Below are 19,462 nucleotides of genomic sequence, written 5' to 3' on the forward strand. Positions count from 1 at the left end.
TATATTTTTTTTTTTTAATGAGAGATGAAAGTTGAATGATTAATTGGTTGATTTTTGATAGTCTTGCCCTGTTATGATCCTCCTGCCCCAGCCCCCTAGTAAGCGAGGACCATGGGTATACACCACCACATCCAGCCTGTTCTGGTTGGGCTGAGAGCTGAGTCTGGACTTCCCATGTGGCCTCAGCACAAGCCACCACAACTAAACCCGAATATGCAAAATGCATTTATAACATGATTGTCAACCTATTTCACCGAAAAAGCACTAAGGCAATTACTGTGTACCTAGTTATTAGCAGGTACATTAAACTCAATCGCTATAATAACAGGGAAAGCTTGGCTAAACCCTTCTGATTACTGTGGTAAGGGTAACAGTTGAGTCATTGTATTCTTAAAACTAAAGCCTTTGCAGGCCCACTTTAATAGGCGGTAGATGTGCCATGAGCTTTCTCACTGGAAAATATTCTTTTCAGCCAAGCAAATTATGGTCATAAACACAAGTACTTTGACAGAGAACCCAAAGTGCATTATAAAAATCAATTATTTTTTTCTCACAATTCCACTCACCCTGGAGATAGAAAAGAAATAAAGGTTTCTACCTAATGTGCTGCGGTGAGGAGAAAGGTAAAAGAGTAGATTTTCAAGTAAAAGTTTGATAAAATGCTTATCAAGCTAACTGATATTAAACTTTCCAAACAAATGTGACAGTAGTTAGCAAAACAAATGGCAAATGTTAGAAACTGAGGAATGTTGTCTTAAGAAGGCAGAAATGCTTTTCTTCCACTTGAAAGCAGACTGAGTTCCTCGTCCCTTATTCCATAACCTCCAAAATTCTAAGATGGCTTGTGGAACAAACATGTTTGCACTTTCCTTCTTAAAGAAATCATATAACATCGTCATGGAAACAACTCATGCTCGGTACTATTGGGAAACTAACATTCTCAAGCCCAAGAATCTTTTCAGTTCTTTGCAGTACATGGAATTCCCCTAATGGTAAAACTGAATTTTCTATGTCAGAAAAAAAAAATCAGGAAGTGATCATCACAAGGAAGGGAAAAGATAGGGCAAGCACCATGGCCTAGTGTTTAAGGAAGCTGGATCCTACATGGCCAAGTCCCAGGCGCAGCAGCTTGAGAAACACACCAGGCACATATATGTGTGTGCCCAAAATCCTGAAAGGGGCGGGGGTATGGAGGAGAAGAAATTGCAGCATGACCATTCTCCATGGCGGCAAGGTGGGAGGGGAGCGGGATTTCTCCTCTCCATCTCCTTATGTCTCTCTGTGGCAAGTGTATGTGCCTTTTAGAAAAACTAGAGGAAGACATAGGTAGGAACTTTTATTTAGAGAAGTATTCATGTATTAATGATCAATTGTAGGAAAAAAAGGTGCTAAGTAAGAAAAGGAGTAAATGTCACTTTCTGGCCTTTTGGCAAAGATGAAATATAGGAAAAGAACAAAAGTTCAATGGATAAAAGTCTTAGTTGTAATTAAGATTCTTAATTTGTGACCACAGTGCTATCAAATATTGCTTTTGAAGATACGAAGGCACTGGGCCAGCAGGTGCCATGGAGGTTAAGGCACTAGATCCCACATGGCCAGCTTCATGGTTAGAGTCCCAGACTGGGTAGCTTGAAAATCTTGCTGTACATGAGTGCCCAAAATCTCAAGAGAGGGATGAAGAAGGGATTATAGCATGGCCACCCCCCTGGGTGGTGATTTCTCACTTTCCCTCTCTCTCTGTCATATTGTTTAAAGAAAAAAAAAAAAAAAAAAAAAAAAAAACTAAAACTAAAGCACTAAGTTTCCCCATGATAGTTTATGCAGATCATTACTGAAACAGTTTTATTTATAATGCTCTATGTACAAGTTAAAAATCTATACTTACTGGAATATGTTTAATTTCACTCGTATTTGAGGATATCTAGAAACAAAGAAAAATGTATTTATTATACCAGTAAAAACACCATAAATCTGATCTACTTATTTTTTCATTAAGAGTTATCCATTTCTTCTCAAGTAGCATACAACTTCATTCATTTGTTAGGAATAGAAATAAAATCTATCTGTATCAAAAACAAGAAACGCATACCAATAGGAGGTGAAGACAACATGTGTAGGAAATATTTTTGAATTCCAGTCTCACTTTATGCATGAGCACCTGCCTTCAATTCTCCTCAATAATAAAGGATCAAGGAATACAGGCTTGTAAGGGCAAAATTTTGAATTTGGTGCGGTAGCAGACCATTATGGAGATCTGTATGTATTATAATTTCACTAGGTTTAATTTAATTCCAAAAATGGGTAAAAAAAAAATACTTAATATTATGACTGGAAAAAGTACAAATTCAATATTTATATGGCGATTTCAACTTCCTAAATTCTTAAGAAATACGGATGAGTAAACTATGAAATACCTCTATGAAACAAACAATGTCAATAGCATAACAGTAATATCGCCCACGTTTTTAGCTTTTCAAAAATGTGCCAGGCACTGTTCCAAGAGCTTTAGGCATACCATCATAACAGCACCATAAGGTAGGTACTATTGTTATCACTACCTTATAGAGAGGATTAAGTAATTTGTAATTAAGTATCAATAATTTGCCTAAGATCACCATATATAGTAAAGTAAGGATTTGAACCTAGAACCTGGTAACCATATACAGTACTGCCTCCCCAGCATATAGACACATGGGCAGATGGACTTTACACAAATCCTAAGGGAAAAGTGTGGCAGACTCAGTTTACCAGTTAAAGCACTTCATTCTTACATTCTACTTTGGTCAATGAAGCAGTGTTATGTACGATACACTGGCATATGTTCAAGGAACAACGAAATTGTCAACATTCCGAATCCCACATGGAAAATATGGGCTACATAAATAGGACAAATCTGAAAAGATTAAGATGAATCCTTTTTCCTTTGGGTAACAAAAGATTACAGATGCAGAGAGAATTCAAACCTCAGCAAATAGAGTTTCACCCCACATCTAATCCATCAAAATCCTGTCACTTTTACCTGCAAAATAAATCGAGAGCCTAATCACTTTTAACTTTTAACTATATTCACCACTTCTCTAGACCAAGGCTCCCTTTACCCGGACTACTGCAAAAACCTCGCACCAGGACCACCTACCTCCAGTCTCGTCCCTTTCTGTCACTTGCACGTGTAGCTGCCAAAGTGATCTTTTTGAGGGAATTAGGTCACAACACTGCTCTGCTCAAAACTGCCCAGCAGTTCCTGCCTGCCTCAGGCTCAGAAACTCTGGTTTCCAGGCCACTTCCTGGACCTGCCTCCAACTCCATTCTCCCTCATTCACTTTGTTCTAGCCACTCTTCCTTGAACAGGCCAGGCATACTTCTGCTTCAGTGCCTCTGCATTTGCTGACTCCCCCATCCTGGTGTTTCCCACAGATATTCATGCAGCTCACTCCCTCACTTCCTCCAGGTTTTGCTCAAATTTCTCTGCACAAGAGAACTTCCCACTCACCTGATGTAAAAGAGCAGTCCCCACCCAGGTACTCTCTAGCCCCTTATGCTGCTATATTCTTCCAGGCAGTATCTCCTAGGCAGTACTTGTTAGCACTGGACATGTGTGTGCCTTTTTAATCCATATCCCCACGCTCAGAAAAAGCTCCCCTACCACGGAGGGACACTGCCTGCTGTGCTCACTGTGTCCCTAGGGACTGGCACATAATAGGTGTGCAATAACATTTGCTGAACAAATGAACAGGTACAGGAAACAAGGAGGTAATGTCTCCTCATTATATTAATCTCGAATCATTCATTTGATTAGCCTTTAGTTATTAGCCTGATACTCACAAATTCTGCACGTTCTTCATAAACACAATGACCATTTCTAGACATGCATTCAGGACAGCATTTTCCATCTAAGTGAATTAATTCTTCACCCTGTAAAAATAAGGGTTGTAGGAACATTTATGAAATCAATATCTCCAGTACTATTGGGTCATGGGAAAAGTCATGATGTATTTGTCTATGTTTCTCTATGCAAAAATGTGTCATGACTTTTCTGATCACCCAAGAAACTATGCAGCAGCTGGATTTCCCAACTGGAGTGACCTTGGCTCACCTATGCTTTGGCCCAATCCTTCCTTCGTCTCCCCGCTGCACTGTTTGCCTATGGCAAGTCTACTCAACATAGCACCCCCCTCCACATGTTTTTTCATTCCTGTGCTAATGTCCCTGGGCTCTGATGGCTCCACAATTTCCTATTCATGACCGGAAACTCACACAAATGAGAAAAATGACCAAGGTTAATGGCATAATCTTAAAAAGTTATGAGTTTCAAAAAGGGACCACACTATCTTCAATATACAAGGTTGGAATCCATGACTGTGGTTTCATTACAGTATTCAAGGCAAACCAGCATTTTCTTTGAATACAAAATCAGATGCATTCCTTTTTTGCACAGATGTACTCTTTGAGCATAAATTAAACAGTAGATAACTAATTTATATTCAATATTCTGAAACTTTTACTGTTGGCCAACTCATATCATAATTATTTTTAAGAATAAAAGAGAAAGAAATGTCACACTTAGAGAGAAGATGTTTAACTTTCAAAGTAGTATTGCTTTAATTTCCCAATATCTATCATTTCAAAATGTTTATTTTTTGTTTTGATATAATACATGTTTGCTGTACAAAAAATAAATAATTCTCAATACTATTATTTATAAAGTATAATTCTACTCCTAAGGAATTTGCTATTAAAAATATAAAATCTATTATGATTTTTTACATGCATAAACTAATATCTAATATCTATGGTTTAAAAAGTATTCTTTAAAATGCTTTCTATATTGTTTCTTTTCTTTTTGCCGTAAGGCACTTGCACTTCAGAGAGAGACACAGAGAGGGAAAGTGAGAAATCATCCTCCCAGAGTATGGTCACTCTGTGGTCCCTGGTTCTCCATTCTCCTCTCAGGAGAATGTGCCCAGTATGATTTTCAAGCCGTCAGATCTGGGACTCAAACCTTGCAGCTGGCCTTGTGAGATCCAGCTGCCTTAACCTCCATGCTATCTGCTGACCCATAAATAGATTTTTAAGTCTCTTTTTCCCTTTTCTTGAGTCTTCAAAATCTTCTAGAATGAATATGTGTTATTTTAATGAGGAGTAATATGAACATTTAAACAAACACAAACACACATGAATGACTGCAACTTTTCAGTGTTTAAAAGTGATTTCAAACTGAAGGGAGCAGAGCTAGCCAGCCGCATGAAAGTTATGGCAGCTGGATCCCACAAAGCGACTACGGTTCAAGTCCCAGACCTGGTTGCTTGAAAAACACACCAGGAACATGTGTGTAGATGCTCAAAATCTCAAAAGGAGAAATGGAGAAGGGACTGTGGCATGACCATACCCCATGGGGAGTGTTTTCACACCTTTTCTCTCTCTGTCTTTCTCTCTGGTAAACACACATACCTTCTACTAAATTTAAAAAAAAAATAATGAAGAGAGTTAAATAGATTACTATCCATAAAAATTTCATGTCAATTTGAGGCCAACAGAGAGCAGTGGATGCTCTAGAAAGCAGACGTATTTACATATAAATTGTTCTGCAGTACAGGACAGATCAGTTAGTAGTGAAGGTATAACCCAGAAATAGACTAAAATTTGCTTTCAAAGCACATAAAGGGGTTTATAAGCACATAATATAAGTCCTCTAAAACAACGTTTTGAAAGGAGACCGAGTATGTGCATGTTTATTAGAGAGAAAGTACATGAGAGATTCTTGAGTATCTGCTTCAATGCATGGAGGTGATCTGAAAAGGGAGCTCACATCACCCAGACCAGGTAAAGAAGGTTACTCTGAGCTTTGACATGTTACTGTAAATAATAGCACACCCTGCTTCTGGGGAACAAGGATTCAATTTTGGTGAGGTAGGAAGTTCTAAATAGACTTGCTATTTATAGAAGAAGCCTGGGTGCCCCAAACTGCATCAGTGCACTGTAGTGGGGAGCTTGCTCCAATTAGCATTTGACTCCTGCTTTGAACAAAACTGCTTCGTGAAACAAAACTCATTCTTCTCTTTTGATGAGGATTCCATTGCATAGGCCAAATCAAATCTGCTACCTCTACCCCACTGAATCATACATACACCCACCAAAGCAAACACTCTGAGATTTGACTAACCTGCCCACTGGAAAAGGAAATGAACTTCAGGGGATTTTCCTCCACTGGAGAAGGAAAAGGCACTTCACATTTATGGCCTGCCTACCCTCTTCCATCTGTTTGGCCATAACCTTCAATTCTCCCCACTATTTGATGCCTCAGATGTACATGACAGGTCCTTACGAACAAGTGACTCGACTTCATCTGAATTCATGTTCAAAGACATTATAAAATATAGAAAACTTAAAATCATCATATTATGCTATTCTAACATTGATGTATTTGTTTTTCAATGTCTAGGGATTTGGTTTGATATATTAATATCAAAGACAAATACTATGCCATTTTCTCCTTTTTTAACAAAGAAAAATTGCATGCTGATTTCAATGCTATTTATAACACTGTTGTTGATAACCAATATGATAATGATGACAACGTTGAAACTGGACAATTTGGCATGTTCTTCTAGAAGTTTCTTACTCTATGCCTTTTTGTGGATGTACATAGACTTAATCCACTCTTGGTATGCAAGATTGGAAATCAAGTGACCTTGATATTTTCAAGAAGGAAGCAGGTAGAGCATCGGGTAGAGCTGAACAGAAGATACCAATAGTGTACTTTCTCTACTCCCGTTAGCAGGCACAGTCCTTTCCCCCACAGAGACCACAATGTATTTCATTCACATTTCTGTAGCTGTTGGTACATTGTGTATTATAATCTCTGTTTACGTATCTGACTCTCCCCAAAGCCTGGAATTCCTGAGGTTAGAATGTGTCTTATTTGTCTTTTTCTCACCAGCCATTTAAGTTTAGCAGAAGTTAACACACGCAGGCTTTCAGAAGGTCATTCGTCAGAGCTACTTACAAAAGTATAGCATATAAAGAAGGCTAAAGGAGATTTTTTTTACAGGATTCTGTTTTGGTTAAAATTTTGCCTCTAATACCATTTCCAGTTTTTTTGGTTTTTTTTGGAGAGGTTTATGCTATAGAGTGTGTGTGCTCACCAGAAAGACAGAGAGAGATAGAGAGAAAGCAAGAAATCACCCCCCAGGGGGGATGGCCATGTCACAAAATCCCTTCTCCTCCATTCTCCTCTAGGGATCTTGGGCATGCATACACATGCACCCGGAGTGAGTTTAAGCTACCAGGTCTGGGACTCGAACCATGTTGCTGGGAGTTCAGCGACATAGCCATTACGCTAACTGCTGATCCCCATTTCCAGTTTTCAACTCACTGACTTAAATAAAATCTGAGGAACATGGAGGCAATCTAGAACAAAAGCAATTTAGCTGATTCAAGATCTAGAGAAATAAGTGAAAGACATCGAAACTCATCAATTCATTAAAGAAAATTCTACAGGGAGGGTGACCTGAGGAATATTGAGGTACTCTCCATTTTGGCAGCTGTCCCTCTCTTCCCCATTGTTTTAAGATCAGACAAGAGGATCTGGCTCATGGTACCAAGCCAGAAGTCACTGCAGATAGCCAGCAGGACAGGCACTTGGAATGTCACTAACATTGAGGGTAAGGGACTAAATAATTTTCTGTGCATGAGACTCTGTTCGGATCTGAAAGTAGGTGGTTAAAGAACCCACCCCACCAGGATCACCTCTCCCACATTTTCCATTAATTCTGGCATATTAAATCAATTAAAATCTTAGAAAACAATGTAGCATCCTCTAGACAGGCTGTGAGGCAAGAAAGTCCTGGCTCAGCCTGAGAGAGAGAAAGAAAAGGGCTGTGATCAGGTTTTCTTGTCATCTTTTTTTTTTTTTTTGGAGAGGTTTTTGCTATAGGGCACATGCGCTCGTCAGACAGAGAGACACAGAGACAGAAAGCGAGAAATCAACCCCCAGGGGGGATGGTCACACCGCAATCCCTTCTCCTCTATTCTCTTCTCAGGATCTTGGGCACACACGCACACGCGCCCTGAGTGAGTTTTAAGCCATCAGGTCCAGGACGCGAACCGCGGTCGACTACGTGGGAGTCCAGCGACATAGCCATTACACTAACTGCTGGTTCCCAGGTTTTCTTGTCATCTTCATCCAACCATCCTGACTCACCTATCAGAAAGAGAAAGAAAGAAGAAAGGGAAAGAAGGAAGGACGGAAGGAAGGAAGAAGAGAAGAGAAGAGAAGAGAAGAGAAGAGAAGAGAAGAGAAGAGAAGAGAAGAGAAGAGAAGAGAAGAGAAGAGAAAGAGAAAGAGAAGAGAAAGAGAAAGAGAAAGAGAAAAGAAAAGAGAAAGGAAAGAAAGGAAGGAATGTAGGGAAGGAAGGAAGGAATGGAGGGAGGGAGGGAGTAAGGGATGTAAAAGAGAAGAAAAGATGGGGGCTGGAATAAATCTGCAAAAAGTAAGACCCCTGTTACCTAAAAGTGTTTCAGCTCTGCCAAGGCCTAGAAGTAGGAGGCAACATGAAAAATAGCCCTGTCAGGGACTGCTTTGTCTGAAAGCTTGTTCCTCCTAAGGCTCAGTGGTAAGAGGAGCTGAGTAGAGGGGGAGAACTAGAAAGAAAAATGCCTTTTCAGACACCCAGTGCTTCAGATCTTTCAAGTTTCCCTTGTCCACTCAAGTGCACAGCCCTAAGGGAAACTGGTGGGGTGGAAGGGCGCAGTGAAGGAGAAGAAGGCAACTTGAAAAGCAATTTGTTTTGCCATGGGTCGAAATCGAGTTCAAAGGAAAAAAAAAAAAAGTCATTTCCCTATAATACATTAATACATCTATGGTCCAAACAGAGGCTGCTTTGTTAGAAGCTTCTAGAAATTCTGCAAATAGCAAAAGTCAACAGAGTTAATTATGAGGTCCCCCTTGCTCTCTCTTAAAAATGGAAACCAAAACCATTTTATGTTCTTTCCTAATCCACAGGAGCAGCCCAAGGTACTGGCCCTCCTTTCTGCTAAATGCAGCCGTGGAGCCTGCAGCGGGAGCCGGGCCACTTGCGCACCTGTGGACCCTGGTGCACAACCACTGCGAGGGCAGGCCAGCAGCAATGAGGTCCAGCTGCACCGGCAGATAGGCTAATGTCCGCATCGCGTCCTTCCCCGTTATGCTTCTGGCTCAGGGCTTCCAATCTGACCAGCTGCACAGACAGCCAAAGGCTCCAGGGAGCTGTTCCAGGCAAATGGGGGACAAATAGCTACATTCACTTTACACTCAACATCTCCATGCTAAAAGGTCCCTTGAAATGAGAGTGATCAACGTATCCATCCCCTCTGCGCCTGAGTAAGGAACAGGTTGAGGCCCAGCTACCGCTGGAAAGGGCTGCTACCATCCGTATGGACACACTGTTGCTTCTTACCCGAGCACACTCCACTTTGGCACACCCTGCAGTCTGGCAGGTCACTTGGCCCCGGTCACACGTACAGAATTCACAGGCTGAGGCCTTCCACATTTCATCCTGGTACCTCATAATCCCATCATATAAGCAACTTCCAGTAGGAGACACACATTCCTCACAGCATTGCCCATGGAGTCGAGCCCTGTTCTGACCCTACGGAAGCAGAGAGAACGGTGAGTGAAGGCAGTGCTCAGGAGAGAGGGAGGACAGCCAACACCAGTGGTGTGTTCTGCTGCTCCCCCACCCGTTCTGCCTGACGCAGGGAGGCAGTAGGCAGTTCCCCTTCATCTCAACCTTCCTTCCTAAGAGGCAGATCTGCCTTTTTTTTTTTTTTTTTTTCCTTTTTTAAATTATTAGTTTGTGGGACCAGCAGGGGCACAGTGGTTGGAGCACTGGACTTCCACACAGCCAACCACAGTTCAAGTCCTGAATTCAGCAGCTTGAAACTCACACCAGACAGAGGAGAAGAAATTGCAATATGGCCACAATCATCCCCGGGGTGTGATTTCTTGCTTTCTGTCTCTCTGGCAAGTGCACACGCTCTAGAGCAAAAATCTCTCTCAAAAATTATTTTTTTAAATTTGCCTCATGAGTGTGCACAAAACATGAGTAAGTATCCCCAACAGAATCCCGATGCTGCGATCCACCCTCAGCTTCAGCTGGCCCTGGGTCAATGGCATACACTGGGTGTATCCAGACTTAAACTCGGATGCTCCCATGTGGGTCAGCCATCCAGAACACTGCATTTTACCACTGCATCTCTGTCCACTCTGAGCTTTCAGATTTTCACATAACATTCTGAATATTACAAAACTCTTGATTCCCTCAAAAGACACAGTGGATGCTTCTTCAATAGCCCAGAATAATGCTTAGAAAATCAAGCTGCATGCTCTCAAATACCTTCTCGCATCTCAGTGGTGGGCAGGCCTGTTTGTGACACCGGACTTCGCCCCGGTCACATGCACATGTGGTACAAACATTTTCACTCCACTGTTCACCATGCTGCAAGAGGAAAGGGAAAAAGGAAAATGGAACATCAAATATGACATCCATGAAAGAGAAACACAGACACAGAGATGCCCAATTTTTATTACATTTTAAAATTGAGCCCCATTGAATGTACTTCTGAAAAATCTTATCTTTCAGGTTGGAACAGCCTCTAGGAAAAAATTCAATAAATGTCCAAAAGAAACTTTGGGTTAATTTTCATTCACCTGTATTTATCCCACAGATGTACTGAGGGCCTGCTGTGTGCCCAAAACACAGAGACACTGGGAACTCTGAGAAAAGGGAGCCCTGTTGGTTGGCTAACCATGGTCTTTCTTTAGCTCTTCTTTGCCAAGAGACATTGTTCTCACTGCCGTATACTCATTTTTCCCAGCTTCCCTTGCAACTAGAGCATAGACATTGCTCTGATCCTACCTGAGGGGACATCATGGGAAATTTGCTAGAGCAGTGGAGGTTGAGGAAAAGACTCCTTCCACAAAAAAAGAAAAACCCGGCCCTTTCTTCCACCAGCCTTTAGTAATGATTGCACAAGTATGAGCTGCCAGGTGCTAAAGGGGCCATCCTGGGGACATGAAGAGACAAGGTGGGAGGCAAAAACCAATGTGCTTGGACTGGCAGGGTAGAAAGATCAAAACAGTGTAGATCCTCAAAGACATCATTGAGACCTGATTTGATCAACCCTGTGGCCACCCCATCCCTGGATCTCTCAAGTCAGATAACAGATATTATCATTTTAGCCACTTTCAAAGGGATGTTTCTGTTACTTGCAACCAAACACACCGTAATAGATACCAAGGCCTTCTCTATGCCCTTCAAAGGGGAATTAGTTTAGTCAAAAAAAATAAATAAATAAATAAATACAACATAAGACACATATGTGGCTACTTTGTCAGATAATGCAAATCTACAAAAACCCTTTCCCAACTAATTTTCTTCCAGATTTCAAGTGAACCATGCACAATTTGTAAGATACTCATCCCCCAATACATAGTTTCAAATTCTATTTAATCTTCTTTAGACTGGCAGGCAAGCGAGGGAAATAGTTGGCTTTATTTTTTATATGTTCTTTGCTTCTAAATAATGGCATCTCCTTCTGGCTCGGTTGGGCACTGCTAAGATAGAACATTCATTCACTCATTCACTCACTCACTCACTCACTCTATTGAACCTATCTTTACTGGGTGCTCACTGTCTGTTAGGTAGATTGCCCCAATAGCATTGTGGAATCTGCAGGTTCCATTGCCACCAGCCTCTCACCTCCCTTCCATGCTCCAGCTCCCCCCGGGGTGAGGTGGGGGCAGTTATCTCTGGATCTCAGTGCACAAAATCCAAACACAGCAGACAGACATTCCCAGAGCCTTAAAGCTAAGTGTAAACTGATGAGAACCAATGATAGCCCTTTTATCCCTTCAAGATGTGTGAACAGCAAGTTCCCCAAGGTTCATGAACCATGTGCTGCTTGCCAGCACATTCCTTTATATTTCTAATCCCCTTCAACTTAATTTTTTCATAAGGCTTTTAGTAAAGAAAAGAAAAAAAAAATCCCTTTAATCCTGGCACAGAGACAGGCATGAGGTGGGGAGGCATGGCAGCAGGAAGGGCATGGGGCAGATGTGTGAGAAGATATGTCAAAACACCCACGGGGGTACGTCAAAGCTTACCTCGTACACCTGGCCAGCTGCAGAGCAGGACTGTGAGGAGCACTGTGGGCAACATTTTCCAGAGACTCGCACTACAGTTTCATCCTTAACATGCAGAAAAAGAACAATCCATCAATAGGCGATATTAATAAAATCCACAGTGGCAGGAACATTTCAGTCATAGCCAACTCAATCATGGGCCTCAAGCATCCATACAGCAATTTCTTCTCATTGAGCATTTATGAGTCACCGGGGGCTCTGATAAGAATTAGCACTTCCAAGGTCAGCATGACCTTTAAGAAGTCTGCCCATGCCTTGAGTTCTGTCCTCCTTTAAAAATAAATAAAAGCACAAATAACACCAACAGTAATAATAGTAATTAGTGTTGGCCAGGTACTGGTCTAAGTACTTTACAGAAAGGTAGATGCTCTTGCCTCACAAATGAGAAAAAACAAGATCAGATAGGTTGTGTAACTTCTGCAAGGTCACACTGCTAATTTAGTAATATAAATGGTTGGCAGTGGGACTTCAGAACTCCAACCACGCCTACACTTGAGAATACTCCTACTCCTACAAAAATGAAGGTATCCCTTCCTTGATAAGATTCATTATTCTTTTGCATCTTTATATGAATCTCTGTTTATATATGTGCATTAAGAGTTCCTTACGGTGAAAAAAAAAATTCAATCATACCCTTAGATAACTGGGATACGCCAGTGCAGAGAAATGTGGGCGACAGAGACTAAATGTCCAAGAAACTCTCTCCCAATTTCCCTATCCCTACATTCTCATCTCTGCCACCACTACCTTCATCCCAGCAATATCAGACCATTCATGTCTGCTGCTCTACAGAGAATTTTCACAGCAACAATCTCCTCATGAATGTCAAAGAGTCACCTTCTCACTTGACTTATCACTAAGGCCTTCTTTAATGGCAGGAAGATAAACAAATGAAAGTCGAGAGAAAGAGAGGGAGAATAACTGAGTTTTAATGGTGGTAGATCTTACATAGAAGATACCTCCAGAAGATGTATCTTCACCTCCTCTTTGGAGAAGCAGAAAATGAGATTTGGTTATACTTATTCTGGTACTCACGCTGTAAAAAAAAGAAGGCCAGCGTGCTTGGGGATACACGACCTTTTCATGCAGTGTTCCAGTAATCTCAGTAATCCTTTAGCCCAGCTATACATGATCAGTTGAGTTCCTGCATTACTACCTAACAGGGTTTCCCCCCACCCCAAGTGCCTGAACCACTGAGTTAAAACAACTATTTCTTTTGTTTTAGGTTATTTTTATTTATCATTCTATATGCAAAGTATTATGAGCATTAATGTTTAATAAGACTATGTGAAAATAGGCTTCCATTGAAATTATTGAGTATTTCTTGACCTAAAATAGGACTCTTTAACCTAATGAAATTTCAGTGAGGAAGTAAAATAAAGGTATACGTAATGTCACACTATCTAGCAACCGTATACGCAATGAACTAAGCAAATAAACTAAGCCTTATCTGATGTTAGATAAATAGGGAACAAATGTCATCATCGCAATTTCTTAAAAATTTACTTATTTGGGGCTGGCAGGTGGTGTGAGGTGCTGAATTCCCACTGGCTAACCGTGGTCTGAGTCCCAGATCTGGTAGCTTGCTTTCTCACTTCCCTTCTCTGTGTCTCTCTGGTCAAATTTTAAAATAATAACAATAATAATAAAATAAAATAAATAATTCTTTTTAAAAATTTACTTATTTATTCCACAACTGAAGAAGACAGACAGAGATATAACATCCCTATCAGGGTCCTGAGACCACGATCTGTCCCCTACCTGAGCCGGCTGGGTAGTGGGTACACCTGCACCTGGCGTACACAGGGAGGCCTCTGTACTGGAACTGGCAACCTTCCCATGTGGGTCTGACTTACAGGAAGTTGCACTTTATTGCCCTAAATCTGGCCTCATGATTACAAGTTCTGAATAAGCATAGAGTGAGTATCAATCTCTCTTAACCCACAAAGCACAGACCTGAGAGAAGGAGCAGAGTCCACCCAAGTGTGCATGGGTAGGTGTGACTTGAACCGGGGTTGGCACAAAGAAAGCCATGCTTCCCAACTCTTATTGGCAATACCCAGGTATGCACTTTATTAACAGAAACAGTACCTTTCTTCACAAATACAGAGCAACGAGAATAGGAAGAAAAAGAATGAAAATATGCAGGGGACTAAGTGACTGGGAGTTGAGATCCTTCTGGGCTGTCACTTTTTAAGAACCATAGAAAGGTAGGTAAGAAGAAGGTGGGTAGGGAGGTGGATCAGAAAAATGAGAAAGGCCTTTGTTTTTTAGTTTTGTTATAGAGTGAATGTGCTTACTAGAGACAGAGAGAAGGAAAGTGAGAAATCATGCTTGGGAGGATGGCCACACCACAATCCCTTCTCCTTGAGTGTCCTCTTGGGATTTTGGGCACACACAAACACACCCAAACGTGTCTAGCATGATTTTCAAGCTGCCGGTCTGGGACTTAAAGTATGCATCAGCTGTGTGGGATCCAGCAGCCTTAACCTCTGCCACCTGTCCTCCCATGAAACTTTTTTTTTTTTTTTTTTTTTTTTTTTAGAGATTTTTGTTATTGGGAGTGTGTGCTCTCCAGATAGACAGAAAGCAAGAAATCACCCCCTGGGGGGGATGGCCACACTGCAATCCCTTCTCCATCCTCCTCTTGGGATTTTGGGCATGCACACATACACACCCGACAAGATTTTCAAGCTGCAGGGTCCCCAAGCTGCAGGATCTGGGACTTGAACTGTGGTCAGCCATGTGGCACTCCAGAGCCTTGACCCACAATGCCACTTGCTTGCCCACAAAAGACCTTATTGTGGGACCTGCAGATGGTGCAATGGTTACATCACTGGACTCCATGTAGTCCACCATGGTTAGAGTCCCAGACCGGGCAGCTTAAAACTCACACTAGATATGTGTGCGTGTGTGCCCAAAATCTCTAGAAGAGAATGGAGGAGAAGAGATTGTGGTGTGGCCATCCCCACTGAGGGGTGATTTCTCGCTTTCTATCTCTCAGTCTTTGGTGAGCATACCCATGTACTTACATATGTCTTACGCTGCTTTTGTGCTACAATGGCAGGTTGAGGTCATTCCAACTGTATGTATGACACACAGAGCTGAAAATATTCATTACCTGGCCCTTTACAAAGTAGCCAGTCCCAGGTCTAACATGGTACCCACAGTAATCATAGAGGTTCCAGGCTAAAAACAATGATGAATGCCATTACAATTCTGTGTAGGACTACCACTAAGGATATATTCAATTATAGTTTTCAATATTCCTTAAATAAAAACACTTATGATAAAGAAGTTTATAGTGTGAGGCTTGACAACCCTTGACAAGATATCTTCCTACCACCATACCTTTGAAGACACTGAAGGAGATGAAAACTCTAACAAAAAAAGAACTGTCAACCTCCCACATTGCCATGAGGAAGTCCCACTGACCATGAGACAGTCTGCAGGTCCTTTGCTGTGCAAGCCTAAATCAAAATAGGAACCATTATCTCCTTCCAACTTTCTGCTTTTGTAGATCAGAGTATGGGTTTCATCCCTCTAATGTGTGGCCACTGCTGTCTGAGGCTGTCAGAAGGCCAGTCTTAGCCTTTCGCCTCCCTCAATATCTTTCTTTCTAAATTCAGTCAGAGCCTATAATGTCAACAACAACAACGAACAGTGAGAGGTATGAGTATTTAGGGAGGTGGAGGGGAATGATAAAAAGCAGGGGGGATGGAGGGCACACCAGATGCGAAGGACCACAGTCACAAAGAGAGACAGAAGGAGCCCTCGCAGCAATCTAGGGATTATAGTTTTTCATTTCCTGAATTCAGAATTAGAGGGCTGGGCAGGGGAAGCAGAAGGAGATATGGCTGACCTCAGTACACAGGGCTGCACTAAACGCAGAGTTGTCAGACCCTGAGACCAGGAGAAACATAAAGATGATCCTTTTCTCCAGGTAGAGGGAAAACACCTCTCCAGGGAGAGTCTTAATGCCTGCTTCAGGGGAAGGTCAGAAAATTCTTCTTAGGTTTTATGACCTCCTGGGGAGAGGGGGAAGGCAGGGCAGGGGGAAGGTTAAAGTGACCTTCCTGTTTCTGCTGTTTACTCAAATTCCTTTAGCTTAATTCAGCTTAGTCAATATGTGTCAAAGTCCATGTGTTGGGGTAATACATCATGAACTCCATCAAAAAGAAAGGAATAAACATTCTTTATTTTGATAAAGAGCAGACATCTAAACACTTTTACTATAGGCTCTAAAAGAATATGTTTAAAAGCCATTTCGCAAGTCCAGTATGATAAAATACCCCCATCTTTAGCAAACGGAAGCAGGAAGCAATAAAGAAAAAATAAAATTTGGGCTAAAAAAAAAGTAGAAGTACTTGGGGCTGACAGGTGGAGTGGTGGTTAGGGCATTGGACTTCCACGTGGCTGACCACAGTTCGAGTCCTGGATCTGGCAGCTTGCTTTCTCACTTTCTAGCTCTCTATCCCACTGTCCACCTCTGGTCAAACTGAAAGAATAAAAAAACAAATAAATTTAAATAAAAATAATTCCTTAAAAACAAAAGTAGACAAACCAATGATAGGAGAAATAAGAAAGAACTAAACTAAAATTAAAGCAAAATTGTCAAACTACAGTTAACAGCGGAGATACTAAACATAACCTGGAGAGACTCTTACCATCTGCAATGGAAAGATACCAAGTGAAAGAGAGTAAGAGAGAACATGGTTAATGAATAAAGAAAAGAGAGGGGGGCCAATCAAAGGGTCATAGATGTTCTGAAACAATGATAATAATTGGAACAAATATGATTAATGAAAGCCATCAATGAAGAAAACATTTCAGAAACTGGAATATAGTCTGAAAGGATTCCACAATATTCTCACCTTGAGACCCTTTTTGGAGTTCTCTCTCTGTGTCTACTTCTCTCACTCATGGAAGAAATAAGTAACTTTTAAAAAATTCTGAAAGATGTTTGAATTATGAAGATAAAGAAACGACCTAAAAATTTGCAACAGCATAAGGGCTAGACAGTGATACAGCCAAAAAAAAAAAAAAAAAATGGGAGTCCCCACAAGGCTAACACACATGGGGAGGTTCTAGCGTCACACCTGGAGATCTCCCTGCATACAGTGAGCATGATTCTGCCCATGACCTGGTGCTAGTTGAGGTTGGGGGTAGAACATGATATCAGGACCCCCTTTGGGGTGCTGTTCCCCATCCCATCTGTCTCCCTTGCTCATCAAAGAAATAAACAAACTTTTTTTAAAAAAAATAGAATGCAATGAGGTAAAATTAGCTGCATAAAATGAAGTAGAAAGCAGACAGACCTCAGAATGGCACGAAACACCAACATTCAATGAAAAGCTGTCCATAGTATTGAGATGGGAAGAAATTAAAGTCCCTCAAATTTTAGATCCCTCCAAATTGTATTCCTTGTATGCAGTGAGAAAATAACTTTCTTTTCCTTTTTTTTAGAGAGAGTTTTTTGGCTATAAGGCATGCGCACTCACTGGAGAGACAGAGAGAGACAGAAAGCAGGAAAACACGCCCCAGAGGGTATGGCCATGCCACAATCCCTTCTCCTCCATTCTCCTCTCGGGATTTTGGGCACATATGAATATGTGCCCAGTGTGAGTTCCAAGCCTCCAGATCCGGGACTAGAACTGTATTCGACTACATAGGAGTCCAGTGACATTACCATTATGCCACCTGCTGGTCCACTGAAAAAATAATTTTCAACCATTTTGAGGCTTAGAAAACATACTAATATTCTATCTCTCCTGAAAAAAAGAAAAAAAAAAAACAAAGATAAAATTTAAACTACTCAGATGGATCAATATTAGAAAAAGAAAAATTGTGGCTTGAAAAAACAAAACATAGTGGTATTATCATAATTAGGAACAACCCTCTTCAGACTGAACAGAGCATTTCAGAGAGAGTACAAGAACATGGAGGGGTTACAGCTTTGTTCACAAGGCATCTAGACAAAAGTTGAAAACAGGCAATATCGGTATGAATTTATACCCTTACAGAGAACAGCCCCTCGTTTAGACATTCAAGATTATCACCAACTTCTAAAATGTGATTATAATTATGCCAACAAACAAATATATCTACATTTGCCTACTATAAGATTGGCATTAACAACACCAAAATATTCTATCATAGTCTTTTTGAATGATGGAATAATAGCCGACATATTTCTTTCTGCTTTTCTATCCTTTCTAAACTTTCCTTAATGAGTAAAAATTTGGTTTATAATGAGAAAAAAAAAAAAAAAACTCTCATATTGATCATCATGAAAATTCTTGAAGACAGGTTGCAAATTTTTCTAGCGCTCTTGTCCTGGATATATTTCTATGGATTGGATGAACTTGTGTCTTAACTTTCTGTTTGTTTGTTTTTGTTTTACATTTTTGCCATTGGGTGAATGCACTCTCCAGAGAGAGACAGAGAGAGGGAAAGTGTGAGATCACTCACCCCCAGGGGGATGGCCAAACCACAATCCACTCTCCTCTTGGGATTTTGGACACACACATGCACCCGGCATGATATTCAAGCTGCCAGGCCAGGGCTAGAACCATGTTGACCATGTGGGAGTCCAGTGAGTTAACAACCACGCCACCTGCTGGTCCCTGCTTTCCTTATATTTAATGATCTAATACATACAAAATACTTGACATCATGCTCAATGATATAAGCAAATACTGTCTTCATGATTATTGTTACACATAAATGTTGTGTAATTCATCATTTTGGGAGGCAATATAGCATAACTGCTAAAAACAAGAGTCAGGGATGGTCTACTGAGTTTGTAATGTAGAACTGCCTAGGGGACAAGTGCCAATACTTCTGAACTGTGATACATTGAATGAGTGACTTACCGTTGTGTACCTTGGTTCTATCAGCTATAAAGTAGGAATGATCATAATAGCTCCTCTTCAATAGGGTTGTTATGAGAATCACAAAGCTTATATAATTCATGAGTGGCACATATTAAACACTCTAAAACTGGGGGTGATGGTGGTGGTGATGGGTCTGGTGGTAGTAATGGTAGTGATGATGGTGGTAGTGATGGTAGTGGTGACAGTGGTAGTGATGGTGTTGGTGATGATGATGATGATGGTAGAAGTAACATGTCCCATTAATAGCACCAATTCTATAATATCCCTTTATAAAATAAACATCAGAACATCCAGCATTTAATAGTGATATTAAATTTTTAAAAATGGTTCAAAATGACTTGGCAGTTAGGTGTTTTTTAAAAGAAATCATGGCAAAATATAGACT

General features: G+C 40.9%; 1 protein-coding gene across 1 annotated transcript in view; it reads right to left on the reverse strand.

The window, feature by feature from the left end:
- Positions 1-19,462, reverse strand: part of FRAS1 (Fraser extracellular matrix complex subunit 1) — a 321,939-nt gene that overhangs the window by 278,199 nt on the left and 24,278 nt on the right. The window contains 5 exon segments of the mRNA XM_027773018.1: positions 1,886-1,921; positions 3,823-3,912; positions 9,435-9,626; positions 10,374-10,475; positions 12,143-12,226. Coding sequence (XP_027628819.1) covers positions 1,886-1,921; positions 3,823-3,912; positions 9,435-9,626; positions 10,374-10,475; positions 12,143-12,226 — 504 coding nt within the window.

This window comes from Tupaia chinensis, unplaced genomic scaffold (genome assembly GCF_000334495.1).
Source record: "Tupaia chinensis unplaced genomic scaffold, TupChi_1.0 Scaffold000318_1, whole genome shotgun sequence".
Lineage (NCBI taxonomy): Eukaryota > Metazoa > Chordata > Mammalia > Scandentia > Tupaiidae > Tupaia > Tupaia belangeri.